Below are 22,512 nucleotides of genomic sequence, written 5' to 3'. Positions count from 1 at the left end.
TTGCTAACTATAATCACCATGCTGTAATCACATCTCCATGATTTAGATTTTTTTTTAAAATATCATTGGGTTTTGAATTATCTGAGTTGATTACACCATTCTGTTTTAAGGAGTCTAATTCAGTAATTTGGGTTTCTTATTTTTGAAGTCAGGAATTAGTTGGTTTTTTCACTGCGACAAGTAGAACTCTGCTTCAAATAAAAGTGACAAAATGCAGATAAAATGTATAGTTTTGGTAAGTCAAGCTTTATCTTGGTATTTTAGCTTGTAAAATAAACAGGGGTTATTTGTTTTTTGCCTTTTAAATATATTTGCCCTAGTTGTGAAAGTAAAGCATATTCATTACAGAAAACTGGGAATATACAGAAAGGAATCAAGATGAAAAGGAAAATCACCCATAATTCTATAACTCTGAGAATATCCACAGTAAAATATAGATTCTTTTGCCCTATAATCAGGATCATTTTTTATCAAAGTTTGGTAGAGAGTACATTTTAGGTACCTGTTGAAAGGACAAGTCTGCTTTCTGAAAAACTGAAAATGTATTTTGTTAATTTCACTTGAGTTTTAAATCTTCAGCTGCACTGCTCTTTTCTTTAAGGGGCACTGAAAGCCTATTCTGCTTTTTTAGATGACAGGCTAAATCCCCCTTTCATGTAATTTTTAAGTAGCATAAGATTATTTAACAGATAGGTCACTATATTTGGAATGAATAGTAAAGATGATTATGAATGTGATCTAGGGTGACACTTAATATTTTTGTGTGATTAGCTTGTTTCATAAGAAAGTGTTGGTCTAGATTGGCATTGTCTTAATACTGTAGCTATTAGCCACATGTGGCTAAATTTTTTAAATAAATTCAGTTACTCAGGTGCACTAGTCACATTTCAGGTGCTCAGTAGCCACATATGGCTAGTGCTAACATATTGCCAGTCAGATAAAAAATATTTCCATCATCATGGAAAGTTTTGCTGGACAGTGCTGATTTAGGTGCTGTCACATAAAATGGTTTAAAGAACTGTGATAGAAAGTTTTAGGCAGGGAAACACAATAGGTTATTTCAAAAATTTAAATGATCTGTCTTAGGAAGTAAGGAATAGACTATGATATTTTAAAAGACAACGAGAATTTGGCTACTATGAGTGACTGATGTTCAGTGATATGTTACATAATACCAATCTTGAATGAGGTTACTGATGGGGAAACTGAGGACCAGAGAGATGAGCTAACTTTTAGGATCATACAGCTTAAAATAAAAGGCTCAGGTCTACATGATTCCAAAGAACTATACCACATTAGATGTAAGCTTCAAAGATAGAATTTACCTCAATCTTAAAAATATAGCTTTCCAAGGATATAAATAAGGTGATTTTTGAAGTAGGTAACTGTTATCATTAGAACAGCTCAAGCTAAGCCTGAATAATCATCTGTTAAGAATACTGGAATTGATCCCTCTTCGAGGAGTGTTTTAAAATTGTTCTAAGATTCTATGAATGAATAATAACTATGGAAGCAATGAATTGAGAAAGTGAAGTATAACATTTCTATAGTGTATCCATACTCCCCCTACGCACCCCCCCCTATTTTCATTCATGTTAGGATTCTTCAGTGAGAACTGCTGTATGGTTATTTTCTCATGCGTTACAGACCAAACTGCTTAATATTAAGGAGTAGAGCAAGTGATGTGGGAGAGAGAATATTGAGCAAACTACAGAAGTGCTCTTGTTTAAGTGGGTAGTGTTGAATACTTTTAAGTCTTCAGCCTTTTGTTGTAGATCCCAGAATTGTCCCTCATGTGATAAATTACAAGTCTGTGTTTATTAATACATTAGACGTAGGTTATTTTTACAATTTTATTTTTGTGTATACGTTTGCTTAACAATCACTGAATTTCTAGGCCAGGTTCAGGTAACTGAAGAGCCTTTATAAGTACTTTATATTGTCTAGACCCAAGGTATGCTGCAAACCCAGTCTGGAGCAAAATGGGAAATAACATCTTTCTAAAGACAGGCTTAGAAATTCTAACCCAGTAATTTAAGATGTTTCCTTTCTCTGGTAGCAGGGCTGAGTTATACCTGTAAGAAAACATTGAGACAGTTCACTAGAAAAGATAGTTGTATCAAGTGGCAGGCCTATGTATAGTACACTATTAATACCAGAAGTCTTAGAATAAAACTAGTTTAAGTAAAGGTTAAGGTACTGATATATTCTCTTCAAATTCTATTAGTACTAAAAACTGTCCTTTTGGGTTTTTTTGTCTCCTTTTCCATGTCACCTCTGGAAGCTCATATAGTATAGACTGCTTGATACAAGAGTTCATCAGAGAATAACTGAATTAAACCTAGACATTTTTTGATGGGGATTTTTCTTTAGAGGAAGTACTCAAACTCTAAAAAACATGCATATAATGTAGCTTTCACACTAGTCAGTATTGTTTGCAGCTTTGTAGCTGTCACTGAATCCACAAAGAACCTAAACTATACACCCAAGAGGTAGTGTAATAGATTTCTAGGACGCTTTTCAAATTCTTGAGAAGTATCTTTGATGTCAAAACATGTCATATTAATTCTTTCTAATCAGATAGGTAACATTGCCTTAAAAAATAGAAAATGTACTTGCTATTTTAAGCTTTGCATTTTCTAGGCACTCATTTATATATTACTAAGTTTTTCAAAGATTATGAGAAAACAAATAATCCTACCTGGCTGCTAGGCCACCATTCACAGGTATAGCCAAGAAAGCAGGGTACAGACCACCAAAAATAAGACCAACCAATCCACCTCGTATGATGGTACAAGTTTCACATTGCAGATCACCTAGAAGATAAATTAGTTCTGCAAATGGACAGTCAAGCAAACAGGATTTAAAGAATGCAAGTTCCCCTCATATGTATCACAGATAATTTTCAGGCAGTAATACAGCAAATGCATTTCTACAAGTCATGTTAAAAGGTATAATTACATGCACGGATAATCTAAAGCAGCCAGGAATAACTGATAAAACCTTCTTGGGAAAAATTCTCTAATTTGTTCTAAAGTTGAATGTAATAATCTTGGTTTGCACTGCTTGTAGTTTTCTGCACTTGTATTAGCAAGCCTGAGCTAATATTTTTGTCTTTAAGAAGCTTTTAAACCCATGGGAAATTTGCTTTAACAATTTGATTCATATATTTTTACATTATATAGTGTGATTTTATTTTTATAAAATTACTCATTTCCAAATTACAAGGTATATTAAAATACAGGGTATAGTAAAAATAGAAGGCTAAGTTAACCTATGTCTTCACTTACCCTGTTCAGTTCATTGTACAGTAGGTTTCCCTGGATCATAAAATTCCTTCCACATTAGTCTTGGGGATTTAAGCAAAATACTCATCCAATTTAAACAGATTTGGAGTAGCACTTAAGAGAATTTAAATGGACTACCTCCCTCCCCACCACCACTTGTAATCATTTTGTTTTGAAATCACTGATCAGAAATTTTCTCATGATATACCTGTATTTGGAGCACTGAGCAAATACAGTAAACTGTCGAAAGGAAGTCAAGTGTCCATGTATCTGATAAGTATTGTACATATACACATTTAGTGCTTTAGTACATAAAGAGCCTTGTTCCCATAAAAATTTCTCCCTTTAGGAAACTTGTGTTTAAGTGAGCACTTAAAAAAATTAAATTTTCTAAATATTTCTTAACCACTATGGGAAAGATAAATTAGATAAAGGAAAGTATATAGAAGTACTGTGTATATGTGTTAATTTACTTTTTTGGCAGACCATGCTAATATGAATTAATTGCTACTTTCTATAGAGTGGCTAACAAGGTTTAGTCTTATCCAAGCACTGACTACATTATAGCATATAGCTACCTGCTATAAGGATTAATTAATTACAAGAATTAATGTAAGGGGCAAATACTATATACTAAAGCAAACGTGCTGGTGATAGTGAAACAGAATTTACCTGTATTCAAAGGTAAACTTACAAAACCTTTGTAAGATGTGTGTGCTGTCAAAAATGGGATCACTGCCATTGGTAATCCAGCAGCTATACGAGCCTGTGTCACATGTAAGATGCGTCGGAAAAGACTATTCGCTATTAGGCCACAGAGAGCAGCATTAAGTCCAATATATGTTGATCCATTTTCAAGCACATTCCTGAGTGGGCAAGAAAAAACAGTAACTTTTTTGGGGGCTTTGTTGTGCATGTAAGCTCTCTAATAACAATTCCGGCATATGTTACGGAATTTATCAGGACTCTAGGATTAACAGGATACAACGTTTATACCTTATAGCACCATAAAACAGAAAATTTAAAGTCATGATGTTTTACATATAGATTTTTATTCTAAAAGGCTTTGAATTTGGTCAACACTTAAGAATATGATACATTTAGATTTTGTTAAATGTATTTTGTGATTTTACAAAAGATACTGTTATGGAAATTTCCCCTTAACTATATATGGCAAGGAGGGGTTTCTGAAGAGTGATTGGAGTGCCTCTCTGGGCTCCCACAATACCAAGTACTTCTGTAGAACAACACATTATAAGGCAGTACTATCTTATCATTGATTTACATGTCAGGCTTCCCCACTAGTCTCTAAACAACGTGAAGACAATGGATGCAAAGATACTGGCTTCAACAGCACCTGACACAGAGAAGGCATTCAATAAAGTGGAACTGGTAAGTTTCCTTCCTTGAAGCATTAGTCAGGATTAGGAGGCTGGAGGAATACTAACATTTAAGGGATACTCTATGATAGGTACTTTGTAAGAAGTCATTGAAATAAGAATAAATTGATGTTTTGGGGATAGTAAGTGGTAGAACTAGTTTTTAAGCAAGGTATGTATGAGTTTTAAAACAAATATTCTATGCATTTTTTAGTTTGTGGGGGAATTCCCTAACACTGCCAAATACTGAAAATACTCCCATTCAAACTCTTCAGCCCACTATTTTTTTTGCCACCTGCCTTGTCATCTCTAACACAGGTGTCAAACTCATAGTTTTCTCATTACTTTTTTTTAAATTAATTTTTTAAATTGAAGTAGTCAGTTACAATGTGTCGGTCTCTGGTATACAGCATAATATCCCAGTCACGCATGTACATGCATATATTCGTTTACATTTTTTTTCCTTTAGAGGTTATTCATTACTCTTAATTTGCCAAACTATGCACCCTTCGCTAGCTCAGCAGGTAGAGGGGGAACTACAGGGGTAATTAATTAGCCAAAAATAGCCACACAATACCCCTTCTAATTTCTATTGTTAACACTCAGGACAGCTTTTCTAAGAATTCCTAACTGAGCTTCCTACATTGTATAAGGTATTACTTTTATTACCTGTCACTTTGCAATCCTAATGTCACTTTGAATCATTGAGCACCTACTACTGCATGCAGCAGGCTTTGTGCTAAAGGCACAAAAAATTACCTTCTACCTTCTGTGTTTTCCTAGTATATTATTGGAGAATGAAAAACATGTAAGCTTCAGATATAACAGAAGTGTATTAAAATGATAATGGCAGTTCAAGAGAGGCAGTTTAGAAACTTAGGGTACACAAGGTAATATTTAAATTTTGATGAGTGCCTAGAGAACCTACCAAACAATAACAGAAAACACGAATGTGAAAAAACCTATGTAATTTTGTGGGCGCTGAGGAAATGGGAAACGAGCACTTCCTCTAAAATATTGTTATTTAATCTCCTTAACAAATACTGTGAAATATAATCTCCTTTTTAGTCATAGGAACAAATGCTCAGAGGTAAATAATTTGCACATATACATTATATAAGTATTATAAATATACACACTGTAATTATATACTGATAACACTAATTTTAAATATTATAAGAACTCATGCAAATAAGTACCTAAATATAACAAGGAATGTAATTGGAATCTGAATAGCAAAGTTTGCTCTCTCCCAACTGGATTTTAATTTCCTGTGGCTTAAAGTCACATTTTTTAGTTAATAATTCAATACAAAATTGTTATTATCTAGCAGCACCATTGCCAGTCAGTGTTCAAAAAAAGTGCTTACACAATTAGAAACTCATGACTTTTTGGCCAGATAGACCCACAAAATAACAAGCTGTATGAACTAAACATGAAATATAAGACTAGATTGAGCAAATGACAATGAAATATATGGTACGTGAAATTATTTTATAGATAAGAAAGTGAAATGTTTGATATTAAAGTTTCATACATTTAAGAACTTCTCAAATAACTATTAAATACATCTAATTGGTAATGCAAGAAGGGATGAGGATTCAAACCTAGAACTAGGATAGGTAAAATAGGAACAGAGGTAAAATAGGAAACAAAGCAAAGATAAGGAGATGCTGTCATCTGCCCTGTTTAGGTGCCAATGTTTGAGAGCAATTTACTCCTTTCAAACTAAAGCTTACTTTGCAATTTCAGCTTACTTTCCCATTGCTTATTCTTTCTAAGTCGGTCAAAGTCCCAATAACACAGTCTGCTTGCTTTCTCTTCAAGGTTGTCACATCTACTCTATTCTTTGTGTCAGTCTTTCTGGCTTTCCCTCCCTTACTGGCCTGGGAACATGGGCATGTGCCTTTCTTTGCTTGAAAAGTTTTTGTTTACCTACAGAAAATAATAACAAAAAGGATGTACAGTGTGTGTGTATGTGTGTATTAGAGGGGAGAGGTGTTGGGTAAACAGCTTGTGAAAGTTCTTACGACTGCCTTTGCTTTATAGGTTCTCCCTTGTTGAGAGGGTAAATGGCAGCAAGCCTGAAATTTGTGCAAGATAGTAATATTATACTTCCAAACTATATTTCAAATCCGTACATTTTTTTAACCTCAACTGCCACTATGGCTCACTAGGTTGGATTATTACACTAGTTTTCCTACTGGTCATCTTCTTTTTTCTCTCCTATGTTAAATCTATTTTCAATAAAGCAACTGTAATGTTCCCTGGAAATGTTAGCTGGTTCAATCCCTGCTTAAAACTTTTCCTGTTCCTTCAACCTTATGCCCACTTCCCTTGTACTTTAGTAACTCTGGTTCCTCAAATATGACAAACACTTTGCTATCCTTTGGCCTAGGCATATGCCATTCTCTCCTCCTCCCCAGGCTGGTTCTTCTTCATCCTTTTTGTTCTCAGATTTTCAGTTTAAATGGAACCTTGGAGAGACTGCCTTGCCAAGGAGGTCTAAGAGCATTTTGTGGAAGAATACTGTAGTTCACTGGATGGTGTCTTCAAAGATCAGTATGTTTTCTATATACATTTAATAATACCTTAAAGATCCTTTAGCCATGATCCCATTTCTCTGACATTCCTTGTCTAGCTATGTGTGTTACATGGCACTATTAGACTGGTAAGCATAGTGACAGAAATGAATTGAGAGAGGAGACACTTTACAAGCTATTTTAAAGTTTCGTTATTTAAATTAGTCCATAAATGTTTGACCATAGTCTAAGCCAAATGGAAAAACTATCAAGCCAAATGGAGAACTATCGTATGTCCAAAAAAGATATGTGTAAAGACATGAATTTTAGCCTGGACTTAGAGCAAAATGGTTATCTCCCTGGGCCTTGGTTTTCACATCAATGCAAGAAAAATCTCAATTTCCTTATGATATTCTCTGTTGTTTATACTCAAATGAAATAAATTTGAGATGAATCAACAATGAAAATTCACCTTAAAAACTTTTGTTTAATTAAGAAGGAATCTCACCTGTCTGCTTCTGGAAGTTGGCTAATTTTTCTGGTTATGATATCAATTAACTTTTCCTTGATAGTATCATCTGGTTCATGATTTTCCATCTTGGGCCTTAAATTAAAATATCATTTTTCAATAATGTGGATCTATAGAAAAACAGCAAAAGGGCTTACAAAGAGCCTTCTGAAAACAATAAACATTTAATTTTAAAAGAATTAGCCATAGCTTGATTTCATAATCTGAAAAAATCAACGCATAAACACCCCCCTCAAAAGACAAATCTATGTGAAATAGAAACCAGAACATGAAAGACAACACATAAGCTTATAGGAAATAAAGAATATCTTTATAACCCTTAAAAATATTTTAAATTTGCAAACAGCATTAAACATAAAAGACCTAAAGCTAATAATAAACTAATATTAACCAACTGAAATAAGGATAGGCTAGTGTGGGAGAAAATGCTGGCAATGAGTAGTTAGTACCCAGAATATGTAAAGAAGTATAAACCAACAAGAAAAAGGCAACCAACCCAATAGGAAAGCTGACTAAAGGTTTGAACAGGTTTTCCTTTCACAAAAAAAGCCAAAGAGCCCAAAACATGAAAATATGCTTAACCTCACAATAATCAGGGAAATAGAAATTAAATTTCGATTACTGGGAAGAAATTAAATTTCAATGACTGGCAAGGATGTGGGGTAACTGAAACTCATGTGCTACTTACTGGTGGAAGCATAAATTGTACCAATTTGGGTACAACCACTTTAGAAAAGAATTTGGTATTATTTAATAGAAGACAGATATACCCAGTGCTTTCACTTATAGGTATAACCTAGAGCAGAGGTCAGCAAACTTCTCTAAAGGGCCAGATAATAAATATTTTAACTTTGTGGGGCACAAATGGTCTTTGTTGAATCTTTTTTAAAAAACAATTCTTAAAGTATAAATCATTCTGGCTGGTTGTATAGAAACAAGCAGTAGGCATTGTCTGGCCCATAGGCAGGTTGTTTGTTGATCCCTGCACTAGTTGGAAATAAAGGGTAAAGGAATAGTAACTGATGAATTTCAGCCTAAAGATTTAGCTCATTAAAATTTTAGGGTAGCAGGGTTAAGAAAAGCAAAAGTTTAGAAAAAAAGGACAGACAGCATGATTTTAAGAAATTAAATTTTCTTGGTTCACTATCCATTTGCTACAAGGTTAATTTATAACACTAACGAATATTCACTGGTTAGCCATTAGATACAAGAGATCACTTGGAATATGTTGAGTGCACTGAAATTTCATATCCTAAACTTAAAATTAACATAAGTATTACAATTTAGGTTTAGAAATTTATGTTTAGGTGTCTTGGACTCAAACTTTCTGAGGCCGTTCGTTACAGTAACATGATAGCATCTCTGCCCTCCCTATAGTGACAATGAATAAGTTTGTGTTAAGAGTTCTGACTGGGCAGCCCGCAGTAGGCCACTGTATCCCGGTTATTAATAATAAATCCTTATCAAAGACAATACCACGTTTAAATATTACAAACATTTCAGGGCTTCTGCACGAGCTATCGCACGTCACTCAGGGTAGCTTCTGAGATAGGCAGTAAGTAAAGTGGGGCCTCTGAAAATTAAATTAGGCCAAGGTCATCCTGTAAATTGGCAGTGAACCCAGGATTAAGTTCCAACAGGGACTTTTTCCCCTCGCCCTTATAGGTGTAATTCAAATATAAGGCCTTTTCTTCTAGGGTGGAAAATAAAGGGACGGTCGGTGCGGCAGAACCGACTCCCCTCCTCCTCTTCCGACCCAGTTCCAGGATCTCATTCCCGCGCTGCGGATGAAGCATGTCACTGGGCTTCTCTAGCTACCCCGCCATTTACTGCACCCTTTCCCCCGTAAGGCTAGTACCTTAACACTCGGCTTCCAGCAGTCGCTGCCTCCTCGGTCTTCCTCCGCCACGCGGGGGCTCACTCCAACCTTTGCTCAACTCGCCCGGGAGCAGCCATCTTTGACTGACACGTGACATGGCCCGAGGCGCGCGCTGTGCAGCTGCCCGGCTGCTGATTGGGCTTCCAGGACAGGGGTTGCACTTAAGGACTTCCATCCGTGGGAGGTGCTGTGCTTCTGAGCAATGAGACTTGGCGACCGCGGAGGTAATGGTTGCAACCTCCCCACCTCTCAGGACAGAGACTGCGGAAATTGTGAAATTTCAGGATTAAAGTTGAGTGACCCTAAACCTGCCCCTTTCATTGAAAATCTACCTTGGGCAAAGTTCCCGGCCAATAGATTATACCTCAGTTATCGATATGGGGTATAGAAAAACTGCACAGTCCTTGGCATACGACAGGTACTCGGTTAAAAAGTCTAAGTGTACCTGAGATTTCTTTGCTCCATCTATTTTCTATTCTCCCTTGGATCTGGAGCTCCTTGTGCCATGTTAAGATTTGGCTGATTGTCCCACCATAGCAAGAGCAAACAGGAGCTTCTTTTTGTTTTTTGTTTTTCTTTCTGAGGATTCCTGGGGCCTTGTAGAGTACTGCTTATAAACGCAAGATTTGGTGAATGAGGCAAAAGAAAAACTGTTTACAGAGCAAGGGAGTCTTGTGGTTCCATCAGTCAGGATAACTGGAAACTAAAGTCTTGAACCAAAACTCTGAAGACCTCTATTTCTGGTCTTATCCTCCCAGTTTCTTTACTCTCTGTTAAACAAGAGGGGAAACAACACTCTCGTTTATTATTTTGTAAAGTTGTGAAGAGCCTATAAAAGCGCTTACCAAGGTTGCTTCGAAAATGATTGAGCTTTATCTAAGGAGAAAGTGGTATTCAAGGTAAAGGGGGAACTTAATAGGGGAGGTGAGCAGAAGAGCTCCCTCCCCTCCCACCCCAGAACTCCTTCGCTGAGGGGGATTTATCTGATGTCAAATCATCGCTTCTCATTGAACCAGAAAATAAAAACAGGTCCTCAGATACCGAGGTAGGAAGTCAGCGTACATCCTAATTGGCAAGTTTCTGAGGTAAATGAGGAGACAGTTTGGGAACAAAAATGAGAGAGAGAGAGATATGGGGGGGGGGGGATAATACTTTTTCCCCAACATCCCATTTTATACTCTTATTCCAATTTCATTTTTAACGGTTTGAAGCTAATTCTGAAGTTAATAAATGTGCATGCTTTACAGTATCTGTAGCATTCCATTCTGGAGTAATAAAAATAATTTAGTAAGTTGAGATTTTATTAAAAAAATCAGTTTTTCACAAGACAAGATGAAATGTTTATTTCACGTAAGTTCTCAAATGTATTGCCTTAAGTTGTTCATAATATTCCTTTATTGTCTTTTAAAATCTGTAGTGTGACGTCACTTCTCTATGGATAATTTGTGTCTCTATTTTTAATGTGTAATCAGTCTGGCTAATGGTTTATCATTTTTTTTGATTCTACCAACTGGTTTTTTTAATTTAATTGACTTGTTTTCTGTTTTTAATTTGATTGTATTCTGTTCTGGTCTATATTTCTCCTTTCTTACTCCTACCTGGTCTTTAATTTGTTCCTCATTTCTTAATTTCTTAAGGAGGAAGCTGAGGTCATTGGTGTGAGATCTCTTTGTCCCCACTATATGAGGTTAGTGTTATCAGTTTCCCTCCAAATATTTCTTTAACTATATCCCACCAATTTTGAAATATTGTTTATTATTTTAATTCAGTTCAAAACACTTTCTACATTCTCTTTGCTTTTTTCTTTGACCTGTGGATTATTTAGAAGTGTGTTAGTTTCCTAATAGTTCCAATTTTCAAGATACCTTTCTGTTATTGATTTCTATTTCTATTCCATTGTGGTCAGAGAATATAGTTAGAATGGTTTGACTCCTTTTAGATGCATTCATGTTTATAGCCTCTGGTCTATCTGGGTAAATGTTTCATGGGTGATTAAAAAGAATGTATATGCTGCTGTCGTGCCAATTGTTTGAAAACGTCAAATAGCATAAGTTGGTCCTTAGCATTGTTAAAGACTTCTTTATCCTTTCTGAGTTTCTACCAACTTATTCTATTATTGAGAGACAGGAATTGAAATCTCTATTATGGGAACTTTCCTATGTCTACTTTCACATCTATCAGCTCTTGCTTCATGAATTTTGAAGCTTCATTATTGTATCAGTAAACTTTTAAGATAAATTTATTTCTGTATCATTATGAAATAACCTTTTTAATCATTGGTAATATGTTTTGCTTTGCAGTTTACTTTGTTTAATATTAATACAGCCACTCCAATAACTTTCTTTTGATAAGTGTTGACATAGCTTTTGCCACTCTTTTACTTTTAACCTTGTGTCTTTATATTTAATATAGGCTTCTTGTAGGCAGTATATGATTGAATTTTGTTTTTTATCTAAATTAACAATTTCTGACTTTTAATGAAGGAGATGTTTAGACCATTTATATTTAATATGATTTTCATATTCTAGGGTTTAAATATATCAGCTTGCTATTTGTTTTCTATTTGTCCCATTTGTTCTGCATTCCCCTTTTCCTTTCTTCTATCCTTTTTTTTTTTTTTTTTTGGCCTATTTTTCACTCCATTTTATTTCTTTGTTGGCTTATTAGCTACAATTCTTTTTTAAAAATTGTAGTGATTGCTTTAGTATATGCAGTACGCATCTCTATCAGTTTCCCCAGGCTGCACGAAGAAAATACCACAAACTGGGTGACTTAAAACAACAAATTTATTCACTCACTGTTTTGGAGGCTTTAAGTCTGAAATCAGTGTATTGGCAGGGTTGGTTCCCACTGAAAGTGCCGAAGGACAATCTGTTCATGCTCATCTCCTAGCTTCTGGTGGTTGCTGGCAATCCTTGGTGTCCCTTTACCTATAGATGCATTGCTCCAATCTCTGCTTATGTTTTTATATGATATGTCTTTGTGACTTCACATGGCCATTTTCCCCCAGTGTGTGTCTGTGTACCCAAATTTATCCTATCTTATGAGGACACCATTGGTTAAGGGCTCACTGTAATCAAATATATCTCATTTTAATTTATATCTGCAAAGATCCTATTTCCAAATAAGGTTACATTCACAGATACTGGGGATTAGAACTTGAAAATTTAGTTTGGAGGGGCACAATTCAACCCACAACATCATCTTTAACTTGTCACACACTATCTTCAAATAATATTATACCACTTTACATATAGTATGAGAATGCTACAACAGTGTACTTCCATTTCTTCTCAGTCTTTGTGCTATTGTCATACATTTACTTCTACATATGTTATAAACTACACACTACATAGTTACCATTTTTGATGTGAGTAGTCATGTGTCTTTGAAGTAATTAAAAAAAATAAAACATTTATATTTATCCACATATTTGCTATCTCTAGTGTTCTTCATTCTTTTTATGGATTTTTATAACATCATGTGACCCAAAGTACTCTCTTTGACATTTCTTAGAAAGCAAATCTTCTGGTGGTGAATTCTTTCACATTTTGCAAATCTAAAAAGTATTTAGCCCTAGTTTAAAAAATTGTGGTAAAAAACACGTAACATTAAACTTACCATGTTAAGCATTTTTAAGTATATGGTTTAGTAGTGTTAAGTATATTCACGTTGTTATGCAACAGATCTCTAAAACTTTTTCATCTTGCAACACTGAAACTCTATACCCACGAAACACTAATTGCTCCTGTCCACGCCCTTCAGCCCTTGATTACCACGTTTCTACTTTCTGTTTCTATGAGTTTGACTACTTTATATACTTCATGTGAGTGGAATCATATATTAGTTGCCTTTTTGTGACTGGCTTATTTTATTTAGGACTGTTCCTTGAAGTTTATTCACTCTGTATTATGTGACATAATTTCCTTCTTTTTTAAGGCTGCATATTACAGTGTATCTATATCTGTGTGCATGTGTGTATCACATTTTCTCTATCCATTCATCTGTTGATGCATGTTTGAGTTGCTTCCACCACTTGGTTATTGTAAATAATGCTTTGATGAATATAGGTGTGTAAATATGTCTTCAAGACCTTGCTTTGAAGTTTGTTGGATTATATAACTAGAAATGAGGTTTCTGGATCATGTGGTATTTCTATTTCTATTTTATTTTTGAGGAACCTCCATACTGTTTTCCACAATGGCTGCACCATTTTACATTCCTACCAACAGTAACCAAGGGTTCCAACTTCTCCACATCCTCGCCAGTGTTTTCTCTTCTTTTGATAGTGACCATCCTGGTCGGTATCGGGATATTTCGAAGTGGTTTGATTTGTGTGTCCCTAATTAGTGATGTTGTTAAGCATCCTTTTATGTGCTTATTGGCATTTGTGTATATTCTTTAGAGAAATATATGTTCAAATCATTTGCCTGTATTTTAATTGGATTTTGTTGTTGTTGAGTTGTAGAAGTTCTTTATATATTCTGGATATTAACCTCTTATCAGATATATGACTTGTAATTATTTTATCCTATTCCATAGATTGTCTTTTTATTCTGTTGATTGTTTGCTTTGATGTGCAGAAGTCTTTAAGTTTGATGTACCCCCATATGACTATTTTTTATTTTGTTACCTGTGCTTTTGGTGTCATAGCCAAGAAATCATTGCCAAATCCAATGTCCTCAAGTTTTTCCCCTATGTCTTCTTTTAGCAGTTTTTGGATATGGTGTATGGAAAAGGCCGACTTTATTCTTTTGCATGTAGATGTATATCTAGTTTTCCAGACACCATATGTTGAAGAGACTGTTCTTTTCCCATTGTGTAGTTTTGGCAACCTTTCCAAAAATCACTTGGCCATATATATACAAGGACTTATTTCTTGACTATCTATTCCGTCCCATTGGTTGATAGATCAATGTTCCTAGGGACATAATGTATAACATGGTGACTACAGTTAATAATACTGTATTGCTAAGAGAGTAAATCTTGAAAGTTTTTATCCTAGGAAAAAAATGCTTGGAAATATATGTGGTGATGGATGTTAACTAGATTTATTGTGGTAATCAATATGAAAGATATACATCTATTAAATATATTATAAATCATATGCATATATTAAATCAGATGCACAAGAACTATGTTCTGCATCTGAAACTAATATAATATTGTATGTCAATTATATCTTAATGAATAAAAGAAACCACAATGTAAATACTTTGAAAAGGATCAAAACTTTGTCTCCTATCTGGAAAAAACTCTAAATAGTATTTTTTTGGATGTTTTTATTATTATTATAGTCATCTGTGGTGGGGTTGACTTATTAATTGCCTGTGTGACTAGCCATAGAAAAGGTGCAGTGTCAGAGGAAAGGTAAGGCTTGTAGTTTGATACATTTAGCAAGGACATGCAGGGGGGCCTATGGTGGGCTGCCTCTCCCAACAATGATGTAAATTGATTCAAACACAACAAGAGAGTTTTGGTTTATCCTAAACAAAATGACTGAAATTTGAGGGATTTTAAAACAAAGTACATGCCTTAATTTAAAAATACCTTATTGATAAAAAATGCTAGCCATTATCTGAGCCTTTAGTGAGTTGTAAACTTTTTTCTCAGTTTGAAGTACTGTGAGAATTAACCAAAATTTGACATAGAGATGTGAAGAGAACAAATACTGATGGAAAAATGGTGCCAATAGAATTGCTTGACGGGGTTGCCACATACCTTCAATTTGTAAAAACTGCAATATCTACAAAGTGCAATAAAGCAAAACTCAATAAAAAGAAGTATACCTATATATGTTATTGATGATAGTTACCCCTTTTATATTGCATATCCATTAAGATAAATTTATAACAACTTTTTATGCTTTTGTTTCTTAAATTCAGTATTAGATTGTAAAGTGATTTACATACCTAGATTATCATACTACAGGATTCTATATTTCCTAAATATTTACCTTTACCAGGGAGTTTTATATTTTTGTATGGTTTTGTGTTGTTGTTTATGGTTCTTTTGCTTCACCTTGAAGGATTCCCTTCAGCATTTTGTAAGACATGTCTAGTGGTAACGAACTCCCTCAACTTTTGCTTATGTAGGAAATCATTAATTTCTCCTTTTTTTTCCCTGTGAGAAGCATCTTTTATTGTCATGTCTGTGTGCAAAAACACAATAAATCATTTCTGTAAAAAAAAAAATACAGAGCATTCTTGCTATGAATCCAGGCAAATGTATGACTAACAAAAATTTTCCAAGAGATCAGTGAACACTGAAGCGGACTGATTCAGGGAACTGTAGTAACTTTCTTCTCATTATGTTATGAAGCCAAATTAATCAACTTTGATGATGACACATTAAAACCAAATAAGGCACAATATGACTCAAAACTTATAGGCAGAACAACAATAATATACAGAAAATAAAATGAAAATATTCTGCTGAATGTGGAATTGTACCATATTTATATATTAATTAATACTGGTAAGACTTAGAATTATTACAGCATAAAAAACGTTTTTCTGAAAGAGCAGATGTGGGGAGTGTAGTGCATAGGAAGGTGGCTCAGGTTTAAGCTTCAAGTATATTTTTAAAAAATCTCTTCTGCACTAGATTCTAGGTTTTTTCTTTGGTTTCAAAACTGAATCTACAATCGACAAATAAGATATTAATGAATATAGCATAAAGACTAACACAATCTGATTATACCAGCAGTTTGGTGACATATTTGTAGAGCTGCTCTGTATATGCTTCAGGGGAAAATTTCTCTTTCACCCTGGCTCTTCCAGTCACTCCCATTGGGGCTTTTAAGGAAGGTTCATGGATGAACTTTTCCATTGCTTTTGAGAAGTGCACTAGGTCAGGCTCACAGGGAAACACTGTGACTTTGTGGATGACGGGCTCCAAGGGCCTGCCTGAATTAACAGCGATGATCAGGCACTACATGTCCATGGCCTCCAAAGAGACGATGCCAAAGTGCTTGTTGCTTGGTGTGTAAAGCACACATGTGCAGCCATGGAAGAGTGAGATTTTCCGTTCGTCTGAGCAAGACCGCAGGAAGGTCACATACTGACCAAGGACAGACTGCTGGACCATCTCCTTCAATTCCTCATAGTGTTGTACGTTCTCCAGGACTCTCTCGTCACAACCAACTGCCATGATCAGATGAATTTGTCCCAACCCTGGATGTCAATCTTCCATGTAGCTTTACTAGGGCTTCCAGTGCCAAAGTCAGATTTTTCTTCCTTTCATACCTGTTGGTGGAGAAAAACAGGATTTTTTTTCCCTTTGGGGACTAGGTTATCAAGCTTTTCAGTAAGAGCTTATTCAGAGCTGAATATTTCTGGATAGTCAGAGTTGGGTATAAGACATCAGGGGTCTCTGTGAGACCGGGGCTTGAACGTTTCCTTAAAAATGGCAGCTGTGAACCGGCTGTTGACCCAGATGCTGTCTGCCATGCCTGTGGTCTATTCCTCTACCAAGTCAACTGGGGCCCTGTGTAGGTTTAATAAAAGAATCTCTTCTGGTGAGAAGCAGATCTGGGAAGTGACAGTAAAATAGGATTTTCTTACGCCGTCTGCCCAGCTTGAACGCTGGGATACAGGAAGACACCTGTTGCATACGACCAAGCCGAACTCCTCGTCGCGGAGGAACAGCACGTAGATCGCCAGGCAGATGATACGCACCGTAGACGCAGAACTGGGCGCGGCGGCCGCCCAGCCTAGGCTGCAGGGCAGCCAGTCCCCGGCGCAGCGCACGGGCAGCTCGCGGCTCTCGGCCAAGCAGTGGCCCCGGTCACAGTGCGCCGTCCCGTCTCTACGCTACATCCGCACGCTTGCAGCATCAGCACCGCGTCCAGCAGCAGCCACTCGGCGCCGCCTATGCCCAGGTCCTGGTGCAGGAACAGCACGGACGGGTTAGGGCCGGCTCCGGTTCTCCATCCGCGCTTGTGTCTGGTTCCCTTAGGGGCTTCCGCGCATGCTCCTTTCTCTGGCTTCCTCTCTTTTTGAAGACGTGTTCCAAGGTATAGTATTCTTGATTGGCTTGTTTTCTTTCAGTACTTTAAATATATTGTCCTACTCCCTTCCAGCCTACAAAGTTTCCACTGAGAAATCTGCTGACAATCTAATAGTGTTACCGAGTCGAAACTCCTTCTGCTGGCTGCAGGACAGGCTAAGAAATCCGCAGACGAGGTGTTGGGACAAGGAGTATGGACTTTATTCAAAAAGCTGGCAGACGGAGAGGATGGCAGGCAAATGTCTTGGAGAACCATCCTACTCCAGTCAGAATACAGGCTCTTTTTATACAAAAAAATAGGGGAAGGGGTGTGTTTGTTTGTTGCAAATTTCTTGGTGTAGGAATTCTTTGTTCCTGCAGCTGTCCACGTGGGCCAGGTCATGGTGCTCCTGCAAAACCTCCAACAAAACAAAGGTAATTCTCTATTCTGCAGCTTGTTATGTTTACGTGTGTGCAAAGCTAGCAAGACTAAGCCTAGAAAACAGGGCACAGTGGTTAAAGCTAAAGGAACAGATCTAATATAGAGTCAGATTTGTTCTTTTCTATGACAATAGTAGCTCCTTCGTACTTAAGTTGCTTTTCCTTTGCTGCTTTCAAGATTGTTTGCCTGTGACTCGACAGTTTGAGTATAATGGCTTTTGGTTTGTAAATTGGTCCCTATACACAGAGAGCAAGGAGAGACTGAACAAAGAAATGGACCACTTCAGATTGGTAGGTGGCATTTTTAATAAGCAAGAGAATTTAAATACAAGGCTTGTTTTGGGAGGGCACAAGATGGGTAGCTCTTCACGCCACCCACTGCCAGAATTTAAAAAGTTTATAGTAAGGCCTTAAATGGGTTCAGTCATGTATACTGTCTCGATGGTCTCAACAACACATTGCTCTCTCAAGGCTATGTCCTTAAAAATGGTTCCCACCATGGGAATGGTGTGCAGAACGGACATTCTCAGGACAGCGGAGGAGCTGAGAAGCCTCTGTTTGCCTGGGTCCAGCTTGCAGGTCAACCAGTGGTCATGTCTTCTAGATTACCTCTTTCAGCAGTATCTCTCATTGTAGATCCCTTTAAATTTTGTTTTTCTGATTGGAGTTCCTTGAGTTTCTTAAATTTGTACATCCATGTCTCTCCTCAGATATAGGATGATTTTCACCATTATTTCTTCAAATAGATTGTTCTTTCTGCTGAGACTCACATAATGCATACATGGTTCCCTCTGATGATGGCTCAGAAGTGCCTTATGCTCTCTTCTTTGTTCTTCATTCTTTATTCTTTTTGCTCTTCTGCAACAGTAATTTTGAAAATATTGTCTTCAAGTTCATTGATTCTTTTGACTGTTTAATACTGCTGTTGAGTCCCTTTAGTGAATTTTTCAATCAGGTATTGTATTCTTAAGTTCTAGAATTTCTGTTTGGTTTGTCTTCATAGTTTTCATCTCTTTGTTGATATTTTCATTTTGTTCATGTATAATTTTCCTGATTTTATATGGTTGTCTATCTTTGTTCTCTTTTAATTCATGGAGTATCCTTATAACAATAATTTTGAATTTTTCTAGTAATTAATATATTTCTGTTTCCTTAAGGTTAGTTGCTGGAGATTTAATTAGTTCCTTTAAATGTGCCATTTTTCTTGTTTCTTTCTATGGCTTATTATTTTTTGTTGGGATTGCAGCATTTGAAGAATCAGCCATCATCCCCAGATTTTTCAATCTGGTTTTGTATAGGGAAAAATTCTCCACTCAGCCTGACTAGAGATTCTGGAGACCACTCAAATCTTTTCTAGGGTTGCATCCTCTCTGTGCTTGAAGAGGTTTGCCAGTTTCTTCTTCAGAGCTCCTGCTGGTGTGTCTCCTTGATACTATGGCCTCTTTGGTGCTGTAGTAAGCTGTAGTATTGGAGCTCTACCTAGTGTCTTTGTGGTAATGAAGACTCTGGTGTACACTGATGGTTTTATTCATAGACATCCTTAACCTGGCCTCTCTGTTCCTGTCAGCACTTGGATTCAAGTAAGACAGAAAATGGTCCCAGGCAGCCCTCTTAAAAATCAGAATGATGGATGTAGGTTCTACTCCTTTCTTTCACCAGAGAGAGTATGGGAATTGGGGTTTTGCTTCTAATAGTGCCACACTGTGCTGGGAGTGGGGGTTCTGGCAACAGAAAATGCTATGAATTTTCCTGCCAACTTTGAGGCCGTTGGCTTAGTGCTCACCTGTGGTGCAGGATCCTTTCGAGTGGTTTCTGAATCTCTGTATATTGTTGTTAAATCTATGTGTCTATGGGAGAAGGAGGATCTGTGGCTTCCTATTCTGCCATCTTGCTGATGTCACCCTCCCTGTTTAGCCCTTGTTTTGGAAAAATGTTTCTGCTAGGTATAGAATTCTGGGTTGACTTTTTCAAAAATGTTAGTATTTAAAGACTCTGCTCTGCATTATTACCAGTGAGAAGTATGCTGTCATTACTTCTCTAAGTGTTTCTCTGACTCCTGTTAAGATTTTCTCTTTATTATTGGTTTTAAGCAATTTGATTATGATGTGGAGTTGAAGTAGTTTTTCTCATATTTAGTTTACTTGGAGTTCATTGATCTTCTTAAACCTGGGGTTTTAAAATTTTACACCCTTTTTTGAGGCATAGTTAATATACAATTGTAAGATATGTAGAGGGTACATCACAGTGATTTGATATACATATACATTGTGAAAGAATTCCCCCATCTATTTCATTAACACATCCATCACTTCACATTTGTATCTTTTTGTGTGGGAGAACATTTAAGTTTTACTCTCTTAGCAAATTTCAGTTATACAATAAAATGTTATCAACTATAGTCACTATGTTTTACATTATATCCTCACACTACTAATCTTAGAGCTGAAAGTTTGGACCCTTTTACAAACCTCTCTTTATTTCTCCATCCCAGCCCCAGTAGCAGTTCAGAGTTTTTCTGTATTCTCTCTGCATGGGGTTGGGCTATATAGCAAAGGTGGGTGGAGTGCTCTTGAGCCCCTTAAAAACTTATTTGTTTACTACAATTCTGTGGGACTACTGAATGCAAACCTCATTGGCTGTTGTTCCTAATCTGGGCACCCCTCTCTCAGGGGGCAGCCGCTAAAGCTGGCGTGCTAGATGTGTGTACAGGGTCCTTCCAGAGAGATACTGTGACTTGGAGCAGGTTGAAAGAAGAGGGTGGGTGTCTGCAGTCTTCACTGGTCTTTGGGGAAGATTACAGTTAGTCTCTAGATGCTTGCTAAATTAGAAACGTGACCTCAGGCAGCATCTTTTAAAGCATGCAAATAGACCCTTTTTAGGGAAAGGCTGGGAGTTGGGTGTTTGTGGCTGCTAACTGCACTGAGTCCTGGGGGCATAGCCATTTTAGGAATTGCTTTTGTTCCCTCCTTGAGTCCTTCGGAACTAGTGAATGGAAGCCCATCGGTTACCTATCAGTCAGGAGATCTGGGGACCTACCCTGTGGGTAGCAGTTGCAAAAGCTGGGCACAGATGTCTGTATTAATTCCTTCCTGGAAGATACTGGTGACTTGTAGCAGCCTCAAGAGAAAAGGTGGGAGGTGCCTGCTATCCTCCTTGTGCTCTGGGAAGGATTGAAGTTGGCTCCTAGATGCATGTTAAATTAGAATGCTGACCTTCAGGCAGCATCTCTTAAAGTGTACACAAATAAGCCCAGAAAACTGGGAGATGGGCATTTTTTGCCTGCTTCCTCTCCACTGAGCCCTGGGGATAGCTATAGCCAGTGCTCCTACCTGTTAACAGAGGGGTCTCATGGATGGAAAACTTGGTTTTCAGAGCTAGGTGTTTTGGGGGCCCACCTCTTAGGTGGAAGTCAAATGTTGGGGCACTAGGTGTTGGGTCCAAACCCTTCCCTCCTCGGGGCGGGGGAAGCTGGGAGTTTCGTTTCCTGCTGAACATATGTCGCTGTGTTGGGAGTGGAGTTTATGGTGAGCGTGTTTCTCAGCCTCTTTTGGTGTGGATATTTTCTTGTTTGCCTGATGTGTAGGAGTTGCTCAGCTAGTTTCTGGCTTTTTTTTTTCCAGAGGGGATTGCTCTGTGTGCAGCTGTATATGGTGTCTGTGGGAGATGAGTTTAGGAGCCTCCTATGTCATGACCTTGGACTGGAAATTTTTGAATCTGTGGTTTTATAGATTTCATCAAATTTGGAAAATTTTCAGCCATTAATACATCAAAAATTTTTTCTGCTTATCCCCTCCTTAGATGACTTGAATTATAGGTGTAAAAGGCTAGTCACTAATACTACGTTAATTTTTTTTTGCTTTATTTTGAAGTTCATACTGCTATATCTTTAAGTTCACTACTCTGTTTTTCTCCTGCGTCTAATCTTGGGGAGGCTTTGGAGGGGGGTCTTATTACTTTAGTGAATCTGGTGGGATTCAGTTGCCAAGATTCAGTTATTCATGCTTATCAATGTTGGTATGACTGTCTTTGTGGGGATAAGATGATGAAGGTAGGAGAATATGCGTTATATATCTTTGGAAGAGTCTTTTTTTTTTTTTTTAAATGAGGCTTAGGAAGGTGAGTGAACAAGTTCTGTGAAATGCAGCCACATCTGTAGAATACCATTTATTCATTATTAGATTACTGCTTAAACTTAGAAATTCAAATACTGAATAGTTTACAGAAGACAATGTAATCGTGCAAAAACAGGAAGAAAATCAATATAATACAATACATAGTAAACGATACAATGTGATGCAATAAATACAAAAGCAGGGGGATAACCACATGGTTAAGGCAGTTGGAGGAAATGGAGTTGAAAAGCCAAGAGAGCAGGTAAGTTCTTACAGTAGGGACCAATCTTAGTCATTGTTCTGTGACTCAGGGAGAACATCAGGGAAAACAGACAATGTAAGCACATTTATTAGCACCTCCTATACACCAGGTA

The 22,512-nt window shown here is 36.9% G+C and overlaps 1 protein-coding gene and 1 pseudogene across 2 annotated transcripts; both read right to left on the bottom strand.

The window, feature by feature from the left end:
- Window positions 1–1,839: 1,839 nt before the first annotated feature.
- On the bottom strand, window positions 1,840–9,715 carry TMEM126A (transmembrane protein 126A). 2 transcript variants are annotated; one of them, XM_010990329.3, is made up of 5 exons: window positions 9,576–9,715; window positions 7,697–7,792; window positions 3,960–4,153; window positions 2,702–2,816; window positions 1,840–2,075 (listed from the first exon to the last, which is right to left on the bottom strand). In XM_010990329.3, exons 2-5 carry the CDS (start codon window positions 7,783–7,785, stop codon window positions 1,883–1,885), a joined length of 591 nt encoding a protein of 196 aa, XP_010988631.1. In that variant the 5' UTR covers window positions 7,786–7,792; window positions 9,576–9,715; the 3' UTR covers window positions 1,840–1,882. The 2 variants fall into 2 exon arrangements, with proteins under 2 accessions (XP_010988631.1, XP_010988636.1); XM_010990334.3 differs by having other exon boundaries at window positions 7,697–7,827; window positions 9,576–9,694.
- A 6,577-nt stretch (window positions 9,716–16,292) lies between these two features.
- LOC105098302 (alpha-1,3/1,6-mannosyltransferase ALG2-like) lies at window positions 16,293–18,657 on the bottom strand (annotated as a pseudogene).
- Between the last annotated feature and the right edge of the window lie 3,855 nt (window positions 18,658–22,512).

The sequence above is a fragment of the Camelus dromedarius genome, chromosome 12, assembly GCF_036321535.1.
Source record: "Camelus dromedarius isolate mCamDro1 chromosome 12, mCamDro1.pat, whole genome shotgun sequence".
NCBI classification, from domain to species: domain Eukaryota; kingdom Metazoa; phylum Chordata; class Mammalia; order Artiodactyla; family Camelidae; genus Camelus; species Camelus dromedarius.
This window is presented reverse-complemented; position numbering and strand designations above follow the sequence as displayed.